We start from the raw sequence: 18946 nt of genomic DNA on the forward strand, positions 1-18946 counted from the left end.
TGAAAGGAAAAAGGATTTCCATGTTGTTGCTTGTGTTGGGACTTGCAAATTATTTTTGTGTTAAAAGTTTGGGCTTTGCTTATGTGTTTATCTTGTCCTCGTGCAAATGGCCGAGGTATTCTTGATTCATGATCATAGATGGATATTGTACTCGAGTGGAGTTGTATTTTTATTGTGGTGATTGTTTTGGTGATATCCTCATCGCAGTAGGGCGGTCTTCACGGCCAGCCCTATTGAGGTGGCGTGTCGACCGGCTGATTACTACGAGGGCCGCTTCAGTTGGAGTGTAGAGCCCTCGATCGGATATTCATCGGGTAGCCGGAGTCACCAACCGGTGAACTGATGGGTCAACGCTCAAGGGCATGAGTACCTTGGCGGCTCGAACTCTAGCCATGGCTACAGCGAAGGTTTAGAGAGTTTTCTAGACCATGTTATGTTGGGTGAGTGTTGGGTATTGTGTTTATTTATTTCAAATCCATGATATTTTTGTTGTTTTTACTTGTATTTAAAAACCATGCTTTATGATTTTTTGTGTTGTAAACCCTAGTTGGGGTAAAAAGAGTTTTCTTGGTATTATTATGTTTTTTTAATTCTCTTGAAGGCTTCTATTATATGTAATAATGTTTCTAAACTTGTATTACTTTTGGTAAAGCATTTATTTTTGATGATTCATTGTCATTATTATTATGTCAGTTGGTGTATCTCGCTAAAGTTGTGCTAACCTCCACTCACCGAGTAACTTGAGTTACTCATCCCTCTTCTTCCTCCCGCATCTGCGGTGAGTAGGTGTGACCGTGTGGCGACAGATCGGGCATTTACTACTATTCTATCATCTGTTGTATTTTCTTCAATTCATGTATGTTGTTGTTGTCATGGAACATGTTATAAGACCTATGGATCCACTAGTGTGTAGAAAACTTGTTGCATGGTTTAGTATTTAAATACTCTTAAACTCTCGTGTATTACCATTTCCCTATCGTTGTTAGGGTTGTTTCCCGTGTATTTTGTGAACCTCTATATTTTCTGTATCCTATTGTTGTTGTTGTTGTTGTTGTTGTTGTTGTTGTTGTTGTTACTGTCGTTGTGTAACATTGTTTGTTTCTGTTCTATATCTGCGATATGTATATTGTTGAATTCCAGGTGTGTTGATTAGCCTTGCGGCATCCTGAGGGTTGAGTGGCGGGGTATCCCTCCTCGGGATTGCTGCGGCGATTGTCGCGTCCCGTGGGCCCGCGGGTCGGGGCGTGACAATCTCAGTCTGGGTATGAGAAGATACTTGGTGCTCATCACGGACTACAAGGCTGGTCTCATGAAATACAGATGCGATCTGGGGCGCTTTGTTCTCAAAGAGGTGGGATTTGGGGAACCGTTGGAGGAGCCTTCACTGCGAAAGAGCGATCTGGGGTGTATTCCCGACGATAAAGGGAAGAAGCCAGATGTGGAGGTTGACTCGTGGAGATCGGGGTTGGTTGAGCGTAGCTCCCACCCAGGATAGGGCTCTGGGGCGTCGCAGGCGGTGAAGGTGGACGGCGAACTGTACCCGAGTAAGGATGGCACAGCGGAGATGCTTGTCTCCGGGATGGATGACACTGGTGGTGCATCTTTATCGGTTCGGATGTTGGTTGAGCGAAGCTCCCACATCGAAAACATGGACCGTTCGCGACCGGACAATATGGCGGCGGTTGAGCTGAGCTCCCGTGCTACCGGCAAGAAGGCTCCGCTGCGTTTGCTGTCACGTGGGGCATCAGACCATCGGGTCTTGCATGGTCGGACCGATGGTTGCATGATGCCTAGTACGGAGAAGACTGAAAAAAATAGGAGGTCGCAGGGATGTGGCTCGAGACGTCGCGGTGTCGAAAAATGGGTGGCGCGGCGTGGTAGCTCTGCAGGCTTGGATGTCGCTTGTCCCAGGAATGCGGGCACTAATAACGAGAACGTTTCTAATGGCGGGATTTTTCATGCATCCGAGGTTGTCAAGGCCACGTGGCGACCAACGGCGGACGACCGTTTACTCGTTTTGTCGGATGGGTCGGACTTTGAGGATCCAATTGTGCTGGGAATTGGACTGAGACCTGAACTGGACCCGAATCCACACTTGCTGGAGGGTGAGATGGGCCTTGACCCAATTTTCTTTGGGGAGTGGGACCATGGCTTGGGCCAGAAGTCTGTTGTTGGGCCAGAGTGTGATGTTGGGCTGAGTAGGGTGGGGAGTGCTGATTCAGAAGGTAATGGGCCTAGGCAAGGGACTGAGGGGCAAGTTGAGAATACTATGCTTGGGCCGGCTGGGCCTGGTAAGGAGGGAGAGAAATTCCTGGGCCTAGAGAAATTGGGCTCCTTTGAGGCCGAGGGGGTAGACAGATGCAAACCCGATGCTACACCTCTTGGAGGTTTTCAGTGGATTTTCCTTGCGGATCAGTGGATCCTCATGCCTTTTTCGATGCCCTTGGAGGTTGACAAAGGGTGGAGGGCAATGAACATGTTTCAGAAAGTGCCGATCTAGATGAGGAATATGGATTGGATGACTCCGTTACTGACTTTGAAAGATCGTTAAAGAATATGTTGCCAGGTCTAAAAGTGGGTAACTCATCTACGGCTGCTGCGTCTGCCTTGGGAACCAGAAAGAGTGAGAAATAAAAAAAACCTTCGTCCAGATGGAACGACGAGGCGGGGTTCGTGGCGGAGCCGCCGAGATCGACTAAGAAGAAATCGCTTCGTGGAGACCTTCCTGAAGGTATGTCTACAAAGCTTCTTCTGATTTCCGATTGGACCAATGCTCAGTTAGTGAATTATTGTTCTGCTTGTGGAATCTTGTTTGATGCTTCTGCTTTACATGAGAATGAATGTTTAGAGTATATCCATAAAGTAGAGAAGAACCGTTCCTTGTCTTGTTTGAATGCTCACTTGGAGCGGGCGGAGACCTCCTCTGAGGTCCTTGGCCACTAGATAGTTTTCATGAATATTGTTACCTGGAACATTAGGGGATTAGGAAGTCCTGCTAAGCGCTTCCTTGTTAAAGATTTTTTGAACCTTCACTTTGCGGATGTTTGCTGTTTACAAGAGTCAAAATTAAGTTCCATTCCGGCGATGACCTGGAGCGAGTTAGGTGGCCCTCGGTTAGACAAATTTGATTTACTACCTTCGGTTGGGAATTTTGGTGGCATTATTATATGGCTGGAATAGTGTCATCCTCACGGGCTCTGTGACTACGAGGGGTACCTTTTGTATTTCAGTTGACTTCATTTCTAAAAGGGATAACTTTCTTTGGAGATGTACTTCGGTCTATGGACTGAATGTACGCCACTTAAAGGGTGTCTTCTGGGAGGAGATTAGGGGTTGCTGTCCCTCTCAGGGGGTGCCTTAGGTGATCTGTGGGGACTTTAATGCCATATTTTCCTTCGATGATAAAAGTGGTAGGCCACCAAATATCAACGACATCCGGGATGCAAACATGTTCCTTAATTATCTGAATCTTTTTGAACCCCGCTATGGGAAGAAGGTTTACATGGTCTAACGGGCAGGTTAACCGCACTTGGGTTAAGCTTGATCGGTTCATTGTCAATAGATATTGGGTTGAGCATTTCACATGTTTATTTCAAAATTGCCTCCCACGTTTAGGCTCCGATCATGTGCCTATTAGACTTGAGGTGGGAATGTACTGCTTCAATCCTCGGCTCTTCCGGTTCCAGCTCGCTTGGACTTCGGTGGAGGGTTTTGCCAGCTTGATCTCCAGTTGGTGGGTTAGCTGTGCTCCGCAGGGGTGCGGGGCTTTTGTTCAGGCTAAAAAATTGCAGTGGCTGAGGGACAAATTACGTTTATGGTCCAAGGAGTGTTTTGGTTCCATTAAACTGCGCAAGCTGGCATTACTTCATGAGCTGGAGCTCCTGGACATCGCTAAAGAGTCAAGGTTACTTAACCCGGAGGAGTCCCAAATAGAGTTGGGTCTGAGGGAAAATCTTGGAGAGATTCGCAAACAAGAAGAGTTGTATTGGAAGCAAAGATCTAGATCTCGTTGGCTCCAGGAGGGGGATGAAAACACTAAGTACTTTCATGCTATTACTAACGGTAGGAAAAACTCAAATTATATTCCTTCCATCAAAATCGGCGAGGACTTCATCACGGATATCAGGGGGATTGGGAAAGTCTTCGAAAATCATTTTCGGGCTCTGTTTGGGCAAAAAAGCCCTTTTCGCTTTAAGGTTGACTTGCAGAAGCTCCTGAGGGGTAAAAATAGGGTTGATCTTTCTCCCTTTGAGCGGTCGTTCACTATTGAGGAGGTTAAAAAAGCGGTTTTCGAACTTGGAAGCGACAAAGCTCCAGATCCTGATGGTTTTCCTATGTTGTTTTTTAAAACCCATTGGGAGATCGTCAAAGTTGAGGTTTGGAAAATGTGAGAAGATTTCTATTCTGGGAAGGTGAACTTAGAGCGAATTAACTGGGCTAGCATTGTTCTTATCCCCAAGGTGGCGAGCCCTGCATCACCTGTGGACTACCGACCGATAAGTTTGATTAACTCATCCACGAAAATCATTTCCAAGATTCTCGCTTCGCGGCTTAGCACGGTTATGGATCAGCTTGTGGATCATGCTCAGTCGGCCTTCCGAAAAGGAAGATGCATTTTAGACAATATCGCGATGGCCGAGGAACTTTTATTTAGTATCCACAAAAGAAGATTAGAAGGGCATGTTCTAAAGGTGGACTTTGCTAAGGCTTTTGATTCGGTTGATTGGGACTTCTTGCTTGACCTGCTGAAAAGTCCGGGGTTTGGAGCAAAATGGTTAGGGTGGATTCATGCTCTCCTGAGTACGTCGAAAGCTTCCATCCTCATTAATGGCTACCCTAGAGGTTATGTCAGATATCGTGGACTCAGGCAAGGAGATCCTCTGTCGCCTTTGGTTTTTGTCTTGGTTACCGATGTTCTCTGCTCGTTGTTCGATAATGCGCTTAACTCTCACATCTTGGTTGGTATGCCGCTTGGGGAGCTGGGGCGCATTTGTTATTTGCAGTATGCTGATAACCTCTTGGTTATGACCATTGGTGGTGCTGAGGACTTGAGAGTGGTTAAACTGATCTTGCTGGTGTTCGAAGGTTTATCGGGGTTTGGAAACCAAGTTCGCCAAAACTTGCTTATTCAATACCAATCCGAGCCAGCTTCCCGATTTGAGGGCTACTGGGACTCTTAGCTGTGCGGTGGGCCTCCATCGGTTAATTACCTTGGCATCCCGATTTCTGGTAGATGCCCCCGTAAACTGGACTGGAGGAGCTTAATCGATAAAATCAAAGGACGTCTGTCCACTTGGAAATCAAACTATCTTTCTATCGGGGGAAGACTTACATTACTAAACTCGGCTCTGTCCTCAGTACCGACGTATTGGAAGTCCATTTTTCATCTCTCTAGGTGAGTTATCAAAGGTATCGATCGGATTCGCAAGAACTTCTTGTAGTCGGGTGCGGACATTGATTCTCATAGTTGCCATCTTGTGGCTTGGAGGAACATTTGCAGATCTAAAGAGCAAGGAGGTTGGGGCATTTTGGACTTGTTTGCTTTTAATTCGGCTATGCTAGGGAAATGGAGATGGAAGTTTTTAACTAACTCCAACTGGTGCTGTGCGAAGGTGCTTAAATTCAATTATAGGTTGCCGAATTGGGGTATGTTTGGTCTACCTAGAGGTAGAGTCTCGTTCTTTTGGTTGGGAGTTTTGAAAGGTTTGATGGCCTTTAGAAGTTGTGTCACGGTTAAAGTTAATTCTGGCACGGAAACATTGTTTTGGAAGGACCGTTGGCTCAATGGTCGTGCTCCTATGCACCTGTGGCCGGATGAATTCTCAATGGCTACGCTGAAGAATGCTTCGGTTGTTAAGATGTGGCATTGGCTTGATCTTCAACCTTTCTCGAGTAGCTCGGATATTGCGACGTTCATTTCTTCTCGGACTACTTCTTCTGTCGGTTCTTTTAATTTGAGATTGTGGAGTTTGACAGTAAATGGCTCCTTCTCGGTCAAATCTTTCTACGGCCGCCTCAATGATGGTGGGCTGCGGTGCCCAATTGCTAAATTCTTTTGGAAAGGTCCCTGCCCGAGGAAAGTCAATATCTTCAATTGGTTGTCTTGGAGGAGGAAAATCCTTACCCTTGATAATCTGGCTAAGCGTAGATGCAACAGGCTCCCAACTGACACGTGTGTGCTTTGTTATGCAGCGCCGGAATCTGTTGACCATTTGTTTCTTCATTGTCGGTTTGGTCTTGAGGTGTGGGAGAATTTACGTGGGATCTTTCATTTACCGTCTCTCCCTCGAGCAATGTCTCTGCTTTGGGAAGGTTGGAGGATGACACTGCATCCCTCTTTGCGTGAGATTGGAGGTTGGGTGGTCAAAACTTTTTTGTAGTCTATTTGGCTCGCGAGAAATGATACTATTTTTGCTGATATACGTGTTAACCCGCGTGATGTTTTACTGAAGACTTACCACTGTATTCTATCTTGGTTCTCTGCAGCTCCGGATGGGTTGAGATCGATGCTTGCTAATCCTATTTCCTCCATTCGGCGCAGTTTAGAGTTCACTGGACCTCAGTCTGAGGTTATGGATGATACTGTGGGGTAGAGTTGTTTCTCTTTGTCAGTCAGGAGGAGACCAGTTGTTCCTCCCGTTTTGTTGGGTTTTGTGTGTGTAGATCCACGTCTAGTGGACTACTGCTGTATTGACTTCTGAGTTTTTTATATATGGATGTGGTACATCCACTTTTTCAAAAAAATAATAATAATAATAATAATAATAAATAAATTATTTATTTTATTATTTTATTAATATATCAACTACTAATTTTATGGTTATTATTTTTTTGGTGGAAACTGAATTTAGTTCCACAAGTAATATTGATAATAATTTAAAATTATTAAAAGTGAAATATTATGAATAAACTTGTCAATCAAATTACTATTATTATTATTATTATTATTATTATTATTATTATTACCAGAATGTGTGTTTATTTTGGATTACTAAGTGAGGCAATTTAAGCTAAATTTTGAGACAATTTTGCCCAAGACTTTACATTGTAATTTTTAACAAAAACGGGATGAGAAATGATTAATTATCATTTTTAAATGAACAAAATTTTCTTGATCTCTATAGTTTTTCCTTTTTCCTTATAATTTTTAGACAATGTTACTCTCAACTAATAATAGTTACCCATGAACATATAATTTTATTTTAGTCATATAAGTATATTTTTGGTATTAAATATTTTATTGGATATATTTGGTAATGAGTGGATAGTTATATTTCTTTGTGTAAAAAAATTAAAAGTTTAATTATCATTTTGAATTTACATTTTAAAACGCGTTTTATATTTTATTTGTTAATTATGATTATTGACTATGCTATAGTTGATATATATTAATTTTGGTTTGTATTTTTTTATTATTTTTTATGTAAAAATTATGATCTATTTTTAATTTAAGTTTGCTAAAAATTTTAAGTGGAGAGGTATTTTAAGATTTTATATTATAAATCAAAATTCATCCAAGGAAAATGGAAATATTATATTTAAATTTAATATTCAAAATACTAAAATGTAGTTAATTAATTCAAAACAGGTTGATAGCTGAACCTATTTGATAGTATGTATTTAAAAAAAAAAACTTGTTTTACATAAACTGCAATAAAAGACACGTATTCTTGTGAGTTGTGTGAAATTGACTATGCTTGGATTATCAATCCAAGTGGATAAAACAGTTCGATATTAATGTTAGCAGTGGATCCATGGATCTACGAGTAATTAAGTAGTCTAGGCCAATGTAAGTTAAATGGATAATGGTTGTTATTATTTTAATAACACTTATAATTTATAAATTGATAATTTTTTTAAAAAAAAATATTGTAAGAGTATTCTTTTAATGACAAGTGAAATTGACCATGCTATATGCTATTTCCATCCACTGATGTAAGGTTTTATTAGGTGTGGAGAAAAGCTAAACTAAAAAAAGAAAAATTAAGGTCAAGGGTATATGTAAACAAGAAAAATTAAAATATTATGTTTTATACATTTAAAAAATTTTATAACTAAAAGTTTTTAAAATCATATTAAACATAAAATTTTATTTTAAAAAATGGCAAGCAACACGTAAGTTGTGTTATATTAGTTACATAAAAATAATAAAACAGATTTTTTAGATCAATGATGTGACATGTATTATATATACCATGGCAATAATTTAATTGCAAAACGTTTTATTCGATATTTCAATTATCATGTTATTGAATTAAAGTATTGATTTAAATAATTTTTAAAATACAAAATATATGACCAAAATGCATATATGCTATGCCAAAGTATATGCAGCAATGGTGCAGTTAAGTCTCATTATGAAACTATCTTTTAAATCTTCTCTTCTCATACGGGTCTATCAAATAAAATACAGCATACATACATACCTTTTATAAAATTTATTGGTTGAATTTTAAAGTATAAAAGCAAGTAAAAATGTACCCATTTTAAAGGGGTGTCAAAGCAATTTTCTCTTAATGCATATCGTATTTATAGAGTATTTTCTACATAACTAAAATATTTTTATTAATTAATTTTGATTATGAAATTCAGCCAATTCAGGTAATGTTGCTCATGGAAATTCAGCCCTTCAATAAATATTTGAGAAAATTACTGTTAACCCCTTATGAATTTCAAAAATTTTTAAACAACCCCTCCAACTTTTGCACACCAAAGACAGCCCTTCAGTATTAATTTAAATTCCCTTTTACCCCCTCCAGGTCACTTTAACTGGATTAAGTTTATGAATTTCCATTTTGCCCTTGCAAATGGTGGGAAAAAACCGCCCAATCACATCATCTTTTGCACTTTATGCAATTTTTTTCCTTCCTATTTGTTTTTTTTTTTCAGGCAAAGTTTAGAAGGCCGCGCACATCTTCTTTTTTTTCATCTTCTTCTTCTTCTCATTTGGTTTGTTCGATTTGAGTTCTGCCGGTTTCACGATAAGGTGAGAATTTCTTCGTTGCTTTCTCTCTTTGATCATTCTGCGGGAGGGAGGGAGTAACACAATTTATAGAAATGTGAGCGATGGGGTCTCGATGTTTCCCATGTAAGTGTGAAGTTTATCACATTCGATGGATATAAAACAATTTGTCCAATAGAAAATGAGGTTGACTTCCAGCGGATGTGCCATTGTCGAATCCTACTGAAAACTAGTTCATTTCGTTGTAAAGTTCTTCTCTTTTATGTTTATCTAGTTGTATATGTTAGCTATTGTTTAACTGTGGACGTCTCCGTTTAAATATATTACGTTTCCATTTAAGTATTGTCTTCTCCGGTTAATTTATTTCATCTCTGTTTAAATATTTGTCTTAACGTTTAAATATTTGACATAACATTTAAATTTTTAATTTATCATTTAAACACTTTATGTCTCTGTTTAAAATATTGATCTTTTTTGTTTAAACTAAAGTGTTGGCAGAAAATTCGGATTCCGTGAGTGCTCCAGTCCCATCTCATGATGACCCTAACAGTGTGGGATGCCTTCCTTCCTCGTCAGATCAATCTGAAGTGTTGTGGTTGGAATTCAGAAGACCAAGGACCGACCCTTGTTCAAGGCCGTAGATGGCAAGTTTATGGTATCTCGTGCACAAGAATTAATGACGCCATTAAATTTTCTAAAATTTAACATAAATATTGGAAGACCTCTTTCTCGTTATTAGTCAAGCTCGGTCCCCCTTGCGTTTCCTTTTTTTTCTCGGATCTGAAGCGTCAACCGGCTTGTGGACTTCACACCATAAATAAGAAGGAAGACCCCTTCCCCTGGACACCCCCTCTTGCTCCTCCTCTGCTTCTTCTCGGATGAGTTTCTTCTTCATGTGTTTAGGATATTCGCTTCCGTCAGACCACATTTTTGAGATTAACTCTATCTTAAATGATGTGTTATGATCATCCTCTTCTGGAGAATCAATCAGCCGCAATCACGCAACAAGTTAAACTATCTTTTTCTGTTCAAGTCGGAAAGCCCTCATAATTGCCTGAATGCGGAGGATTCTCCAGCAGACGATGACGGTCAAGTAATTAAGCGGGCATTTTGACTTGATCAGGAAAAAAAAGTTTTCACTTATTGCTTTATTGCGGAGGATTCTCTAGAGGAGGATGACCATGATACATCCTTTAAAACAGAGTTGATATTTATCACTTGAGAATTGTTCTTATCCTTTAAAAACTTTTCCTTACTATACAAACATCATTGTCTGTGTTTAACTGTCCGGCTCTTCGTTTAATTTATAATCTTACCATTTAAATATAATTTTTTCTATTTAAGTGTTCGTGTTCTACATTGTACAGGTTCAAGTTGATGTGTATGTTATGCAATCGCCGTGAGCAAGCGAACAAATGGGAGACCTACTTATGCCCGGACATACATTCGAAGGTAAAGATACTTGTTGAGGAAAGCCGAAATCTTCATGTTGTTCGTTGTTGGTTGTTGTGTCGATGATCTTAATAGATGAAAGAGGATCGAGTCGCAAGTGTCCGAGGTCCGACTAGGCATTGTAAATGAACAAATACTTTAAAAGAAACAAACTTATTTAAGTGTCAACTTTTGATATTTAAACAAAGACAAAAATGGCATTGTAAATAAACAAAAAGTTAAACAAAAACGCAGTATTTAAATAGAGACAACGGTATTTAAACCAAAAACAATGATATTTAAATAGTGAGACAATGTTGTTTAAACAGATAAACTTAGAAATTAAACAATAAAAATGATATTTAAACAAAATCAATTATATTTAAATGAATTACAATGTTATTTACACATTAATTCTTTTTTACATAATTATATATTAATCTTTTTTCACTCCGGTCAAGGAATCCCCTTTTTCTCAGTGATCCCGGATGCGCTCCCTTCCTTAAGTATGCGGGTAACATATCTTAAGCACCAGTAAGGAATGTCCGCTTGTGGTAGCCGTAGATTTTCACCGTTAAGTAGTTGTTCAATAAACCGCATGACATAGATGGCGCAGTCGATACTTCCTCGTTTTTGCCTTGGGGTATCAGTGTCATGAATAAAGGAGATGTTGCCATCGGGGGGGGATGTCATTAAGTGAACAGCGTTGAGGGCGCATTCAATTTAAATAATAACAAATAGTTTTAAAAAGTTAACTCAAATATTTAAATGGTTTACATATGTGTTTAAACGATATCCAAAATATTTAAACAGTGAAACAATAATTTAAACACGAAATCACATTTTTTAAACATAAAAGTTTGAAATTTAAATAGAGACTCATGATTTATTACCTCATTTCCTTCGAGCGGTGACAATATGACTTCTATCGTCGCTTGCTTTCTTCCCGGCGCATCTCGCTTGCACTCGAGTGGCCGCTTGTGAGACGTCCTCCATCAGCCACTTGTGAGTCACTTGCGCCCATGCATATCGTCCCATGGCAGGTAGGTCATCGATATAGTCAACTATCTAGTTCAAAACCAAGCAGGACGTGTTTGGGAAGTGGATTGTACCCATGAGGTACACCATCAGGAGCTTGATAAATCTTCTCCCCTCTGCTAAACAAGCTGCTCAAGTGTTTTCTTGATGGAGTCTCTGTGTCTCTCGTAGGTTTTGGAAAAATATCTATCTTCAACACAATGTCAGTGAAAGCATTCAATTTAAACAATAACAAATATTTTTAAACAGTTAACTCAAAATATTTAAACGGTTTACATATGTGTTTAAACGATATCCAAAATATTTAAACAGTGAACCGATATTTTAAACACTAAATCACATTTTTTAAACATAAAAGTTTGAAATTTAAACAGAGACTCATGATTTATTCCCTCCTTTGCTTTGAGCGATGACAATATGGCTTCTATCGTTGCTTGCTTTCTTCCCGGCGCATCTCGCTTGCACTTGAGCGTCCGCTTGTGGGACGTCCTCCATCAGCCACTTATGTATTGCTTGCGCCCATGCATATCGTTCCATCAGTTTGAAAATCTCTTTTTCTAACATAATCGGTTATGAAAAAAAACTATAAACACAACTTCTTCAACGACGTCCAACTCTGCTCAATACCTCACACTGCAAACTGATGAAATGCCGAATACTTGAGCGAGAATTCTTCTTCGAGACAATGGTGGAAAACGAAGAAGAACTTCGAGACAAGGATGCCCGGGCGAAAAGAAAAAAACTATAACCAACACCAGTAATGGTTGTCTCTAGGGATTACCCAAAAAAAATAACCCCCCACTTCCTCTTAAATCGGAAACATGATTGCACTGCCACAACTTCCCATGCAAGGGGCAATTTCGTCCATAAAATTTGAAATTAACTCTGTTAACACCGGTTACAACCTTTGGGGGTTTGAAAATCATTAAGTTTAAAAGGAAGGTGTTTTTAGGGATACACAAAGTTAGAGGGTGTTTTTGTGCATATCTCAAAGTTAGGGGGTTTTCTAGCAATTTCCACTAAATATTTCTATTTTTTATTTATTTCCACAGTAAATTAATCATGCTTGCAAAATATAGATACTAAGGTCATATTCAGATATAAAAAGTAATATGGCAAGAATTTTCACTTAATTATAAGCATATATTTAAGAAAAATTAGTGCTCCAAAATTTGGAGATAGAATTTGCAAATATATATCTATATATATATATATATATTAAAAATGGTGTCATGTGAATATTATATTATATATATATCAAAGTTGTTTTTTTTTCAATTTCCTTAAGCTATTAATTTATTATTTATATTTATTAATATTTATCAATATCAAATTTACACAGGGTGTAGAACAAAAAGAAAGACATAAAGTAATCTTAAAAATAACAAAATGCATATCATTTAAAGTAGAATTTATCGTATTTGATTTTTGTATTGTGTTGACAAATTAAGTGTTCTTATTTATTATATATGTGTGATGCATCTACGATTGTCATATTTTGTTACACCACTATAAAATTGTGATTGATACATTACAACTTCACAAGTGTTTTTTTCCCATGAATATCATGTGATTGCATGCATCATTTGTGTTATTTTCATCAATTCTTTGTATATGGGTGTTTCTTTAGTAAAATCATTTTCTCTTAATATTGAGTGAGATTTTAACCATAGTACACTACAAATTCAATTTGACATGTTAATTTTAAAATTTATTAAATTTAAAATAAACCGACCTGTAGAGTTGTTGGAGGATACTAAAACAATTTTTATTTTATTTATAAAACACAAATAAATTAAGTGATTAAAAGTAAATCAAGCTTGAAGTACCGAAAATCTTATAATAGGTAAGCATTATTTTCAATTTGTTTTTAAATAAAAAAATTTCTTTTAAATTAGATATCACATAAAATTTTTCAAAACATAAAAATATGGGAATATTTCCTTATAATATTTATTTAATATATCCTTAAAGTTATTTACTTAAAACAAGTGAGGAGTGTTTTTATTTTTTATTTTTTTCTTTTACTTTAAATTGCAATCATCAATTAAATAATTGGTTAATGTCTGCACAACAGTAAACAAAGATATTCACAAGTTCTCATTCAACAGTAAACTTTGGATAAACCGCTATGACACCAGGCCTAAGATCATAATAATACTGATACTTGCAAAGTAATAATTTCATAAAATCGACATCTTAATAATCAGATTAATATCTAAAAAAAAGAAAATGAATATAATGAATATACCTATTATTAGTAAGAAATTCTTTGACTGATCCAGGTAGCACTGGTGATCCTTTGCTATGCTTCCTCCATCCCTGTTATAATAATTTCATCTATTATGCATCTTAACATATATATTTTCACAACGATTATAAACATACAAGATTATATATATATATATATATATATACCTAACACTACAAGAAAAACTATTTTTTGCTATGACCAGTTACCGTCGCAAAAACTTAAATGTCGTCGCAAAAGGTTTTTTGCGAGGGCATATCGCCGTCGCATGTCGTCGTATCTGCTTCCATCGCAAAAGGTAGTTATTGCAACCAACCGTCGCAAAAACTAGTTTTTGCGACAACAAAAAGCCGTCGCAAAAAATTTAAAATATAATTAATAATGCGACGAATTAAGGTGACGAAATGTTTTTGCAACGCCAACTATTTGTTGCAATTAGTGTTATTTGCGATGACATATTGATCGTCACAAAAGATATTATTTGCAACAAATAGTACGCCGTCGCAAAAGGTATTATTTACAACAAAGATTAAGCCGTCGCAAAAAAAGTATTGTCGTCGTAACAACTTATTATTTGCGACTAACTTTGTGTTGTCGCAAATAAGTGTTATTTGTGACCAATCGGTGTTGGTCGCAAATGAATATTTTTCTGTGTCCATCCAAATAAATCTTTTTTTGACCAAGTCGTCGCAAATGCTATATGGAAAAAAGGATAGCATGCACCTAATTAATTCAAATCCTATATTACAATATAATTTAAATTATATAACAACAAGCTCATACACAACAAGCTCATTTACCACAATATTGACTCAATTTAACATATGAACCTAATAATAGGTTAATATCGATTCATGTCTAACAAAATTAAGTATTATAAGATTTTACAAAACAATGACATAATAAAAGTTCAAAACATAAAACTAAATAAGTGTGAAGAATTAAGTGTTATAGACTTTTACAAAACATTAACTCAATAAAAGTTTGAAAAATGAAATCCAATAAGAATTGGAAACATTCAAAACATTTAAATCTTCAATCATCATCATCTTCACAACTCTCTTCATTTTCATTGTCATCATCATCTTTTTCGGAATCTTCCTCCAAGCTATTCTCATTGCCATCTTTTTCATTAACATTGCCATGATGAACATCTCTTACATTTTCTTGAGAATTAGCTATGACATCCCTAAGATCATTACCACCTCCCTACACATAAACATAATACATGCAAACATTTTAAAATTCAATAGTACACTATTAAAATGAAAATTTTGCATTAAAGCCTAAGATGCATATAGATTTGGTACGAGTATTAAATAATATTAGTGATGAGATAGTTAACTATAGGATTTTGTATATACTATAAACATAATAGTATTAAAGGAAAATAAATAAGATAACATAAGTGGATAGAGAATGTGAGATAATAAATTAAAATAACATATAAATAATACATTACATTAACAACAATCTAAAAATCATATAAAGACAATAATTAAAAACATTAAATTATATTATTATACCTGTGTAGCTAATTGTATATTAGATAATCCCAAACTTTGCAACACCGCTTGAACCATAACGGGTACTTGTTGTTGTAATTTATCAATTGTAGACTCCATTTGCTTGAAACGGTCCTCCCATTCTTTTTCCTTCATCTTTTGAATTTCTTTACATCTTTTGCTACATGTTTGAGAGGAACTACTACCATACACATCTTTCCCTTGAATACCCGTACCTAATCCAAGAACACGACCATGACTAGGCTCTCCTGTAACATTGCGATATATTTCCCATTCATTTACTATCGAACCTTCAGACGTTGCAGTTGACCTAATATTATCCATTTGATCCTGACATTGAAAAATATAATTATAAACACTCATTACAATATTAAGACTTAAATGATAAAAAAAAACATTTATACCCATAGATCTTTTGCTTTCTCAGTAGCCCAACTCTCTCCATCCCTTTTAGTGTGGAATTTTTTAAACCAATCAATTGGGCCTAGCTCTGACCCTGTCTCTTTAACCTAAGGTAATAAAGAAATGATCAATTTGAAAGGCATAAAATATGTATCCATTAGAAAATATTAAATAGTTAAACACAAATATTAGTTACCATGTCACTCCTATGCTTGGCCATTGAAACTCTGCCAGTAGTATGAATGATTTGAGATTGTGATCGATTAATTTTATTCTTATCACTTTTGTGCTGCATACATACCAACAATATTAGAATTTTACTTACTCTTAATAGAATTAAAAACCTAAGACAATTTATATATATATATAAATATTAAACCTGCCAATTATCTCCCATCCATTTGTCTACCATTTCTTTCCACACATTAGAAGGAATGAAAGAAGATGGGTGTTTGTAACGATCTTCTCGGGTTTCATGCTTCTCAAAAATTGGTTTCCTTATACGCAACATCCAATCAGAGTATCGACATTTAACTGAATTCTCAAATGCTTTTTTCACTTCTTCTTCTAGTTGATTATGTGAGAACCCCACGGCCAAATATCGAGCAAAAAGAGTATCTAGCTCTGATTTCGGATATTCAGAATAAGATGTCCATGGACCATTAATTTTTTGATGGAAGAGAACATGTATTTCACTAATGGCTTTTGGTGTTATAATCCTATATATTTGTGAAAAAAAATTCAGTACATTAAGATGTCTAAATCATAGAAGTTACAAAACTATGACAAGATATTTTGCAAATCATAGAAAATAATTTAGGCCATAAAAAGATTAAATCAACAATTTATTCATGAGTAGGTACAGGATGGTATATTTTACCTGTTGTTATATATCTCAACTTCAATTCCTTCTCCTGACTTGACACCTTTAGCCTTTCCTCTCACATTAACTTTTTTCAACAAAAGTCATCCATGAATTTAAAAATATTTAGAGTTCAATAGATAAAGTATATAAATTAAAAATATTATTTCATTACCTTTTTCTATGTCTTTTTATTTGGAGGTCTTGAAGAAGAACATATTTCATTTTGAAGCTCGAGCGAGATGATGGCAATGAACAGATCAAGATTAATTTCAACATTTTCATCATCAACTTGGTTTTGGCGTTTGATTATTTTTGTGTTTCGAATTTGAATCATTTCTAACTCGTGCTTTTTCCTTTTCCTTGCCATCTTCAATATAATCCTATAAAAAAGAAAACAAATATTAATTCTTAATACAAACATGAAAATAAAAGGGAAAAAAAAAGAGAATAACATAAATGATAATTCAGAAATTATACTAATTAATGCTAATGTAACAAGATCAAGATCAAAGTAATAAAATACAAAATAGGTAAAAATGACTCACCAAAATGAAGAATGTTAAAGGTATATAATAAATATGTGAAAAGCTTTAACTAATCCACTATCATATCTTCAACTCCATGCTTATTCAATCTATATCTTCAAAATCATCTTTTGAATGTGATTCACATACATCATAAACAACATATTCTTCTTGATATGGCTCTTCTTCATTTTCTGGAATTTCATAAAGATTTCTTGGTTTTTATCTCGCTGACAGTGAGCCCATGTAGGGATCTTTTCAATCCTTTTAATATAATAAACTTGAGTAACTTGAGACACTAGAACCAATGGTTCATTTTGTATGTAATTTTTACGTGTCGTGTTGACACTAACAATCCCATAACGATCTTTTCTATAACCAATACATTCCCGAGAATTATCATACTAGTGACATCTAAATAATGTAACTTTATTCCCTCCTGTATAATAAAGTTCAATTATATCCAATATTATTCCATAATATGACAGCTCTCCATCATTTTCTTCTCCTTTAACCATAACACCACAATTTTGAGTTTTTTTTCATCTAGATCTCTTGTGTGGAAACGAACCCCATTGATATTGCAGCCTGGATAGCAAATTACTCTTTGTTCAAGACCCCGTGCCAAAGCAAGCATGTTTATATTTGTCCCTTCATCATTTTCATTATATACATCACCAATCTGCGTAGTATATTATACATTAAAATTTTAATAAATTTTCAATCTATGGAATTAGGGAACAAATATTACAGTAAAATAATTAACTTACTCGTTTGTGAAACCAGGAAGAGAATTCACATTTGTGAATGTTATCAATATTTCTAACTCCTTTTTCTGAGAGGATGTTCTTATGTTCACTATAAAAATCATACAAAAAATTTCAAAATTAATTTGATTAATAACATATTATAAATATGCATACAAAAAATGAAGTTACATTACCTAATAAATGATTGAACATCTTCACAATTTTGGAGGATGTAGAAAATAGCCGCATTTAGTAAATCATTACTCAACTCTTGCATATTTGCCTTTCCAAAAGGTTGCCCAAACATACCAAAAATTTGGAAGGAGGAGGTATTTCTAGATAGTGAATCGCCGTCATAATTTCGTTCTGGACGATTAAACTTTGTTTCAATACCATGCAAGTATCGAGAACAAAATGTCAAACATTCCTCCGCTATATATCCTTCAGCAATGGATCCCTCAGGTCGTGATTTGTTACGAACATACCCCTTAAGTTTGTGCATATATCTAACAAAAAAGTACAAGTTATAAATCTAAATTAATTTGATTTAAAAAAATGCAAGTCATGAGAATTTATGTGGGCATATACCTTTCAACAGAATACATCCATCGGTAATTCACAGGGCCACCAACTTTAGCCTCCCAAGCTAAGTGAATTGGAAGATGTACCATTATATCAAAAAATGAAGGTGGAAAATTTTTTTCCAACTTACAAAGTGTTAATGCAATTTCCACTTGTAGCCGATCCAAATCTTCTGCTTTTAAAATTTTCGAGCACAAAACTTTAAAAAATATGCTTAATTCTGTCAAGGCATCAGAAACAACACAAGGTAATAAATCCCGCACGGCTAATGGAAGTAATCTCTCCAAGAACACATGACAATCATGTGTTTTCATTCCAGAAACTCTACCATCTTTCACATTTACACATCTTGATAAATTTACTGAGTGACCATCAATAAACTTGATTTGTTGCAACAATTGACATAAGGCTCTTTTCTCATCATTCGATAACATATAACAAGCAGAGTTAATACCATCTTTCCATTAACTTCTTTTGGATGTAATGATTGTCTGATACCCATCTCTTGTAAGTCTAACCATGTCTTCAATGTATCCTTTGTTTTACCATCAATATTCATAAGTGTACCAATAATGTTGTCGAAAATATTTTTCTCAATATGCATCACATCCAAATT

General features: G+C 35.9%; 2 protein-coding genes across 2 annotated transcripts; one reads left to right on the forward strand and one right to left on the reverse strand.

Annotated features, from left to right (window-relative positions):
* Positions 1-3485: 3485 nt before the first annotated feature.
* LOC120281092 lies at positions 3486-4391 on the forward strand. Its single transcript, XM_039288021.1, has one exon. The coding sequence runs from the start codon at positions 3486-3488 to the stop codon at positions 4389-4391; it is 906 nt and encodes a 301-aa protein (XP_039143955.1).
* Positions 4392-14591: 10200 nt separating this feature from the next.
* On the reverse strand, positions 14592-18552 carry LOC120281093. The gene is made up of 12 exons (XM_039288022.1): positions 18337-18552; positions 17943-18254; positions 17770-17857; positions 17571-17681; positions 17353-17438; positions 16689-16855; positions 16491-16560; positions 15990-16329; positions 15807-15899; positions 15613-15717; positions 15209-15538; positions 14592-14891 (listed from the first exon to the last, which is right to left on the reverse strand). The coding sequence occupies exons 1-12, from the start codon at positions 18417-18419 to the stop codon at positions 14718-14720; spliced, it is 1959 nt and encodes a 652-aa protein (XP_039143956.1). The 5' UTR covers positions 18420-18552; the 3' UTR covers positions 14592-14717.
* Between the last annotated feature and the right edge of the window lie 394 nt (positions 18553-18946).

Source organism: Dioscorea cayenensis, chromosome 17, assembly GCF_009730915.1.
Source record: "Dioscorea cayenensis subsp. rotundata cultivar TDr96_F1 chromosome 17, TDr96_F1_v2_PseudoChromosome.rev07_lg8_w22 25.fasta, whole genome shotgun sequence".
NCBI lineage: Eukaryota > Viridiplantae > Streptophyta > Magnoliopsida > Dioscoreales > Dioscoreaceae > Dioscorea > Dioscorea cayenensis.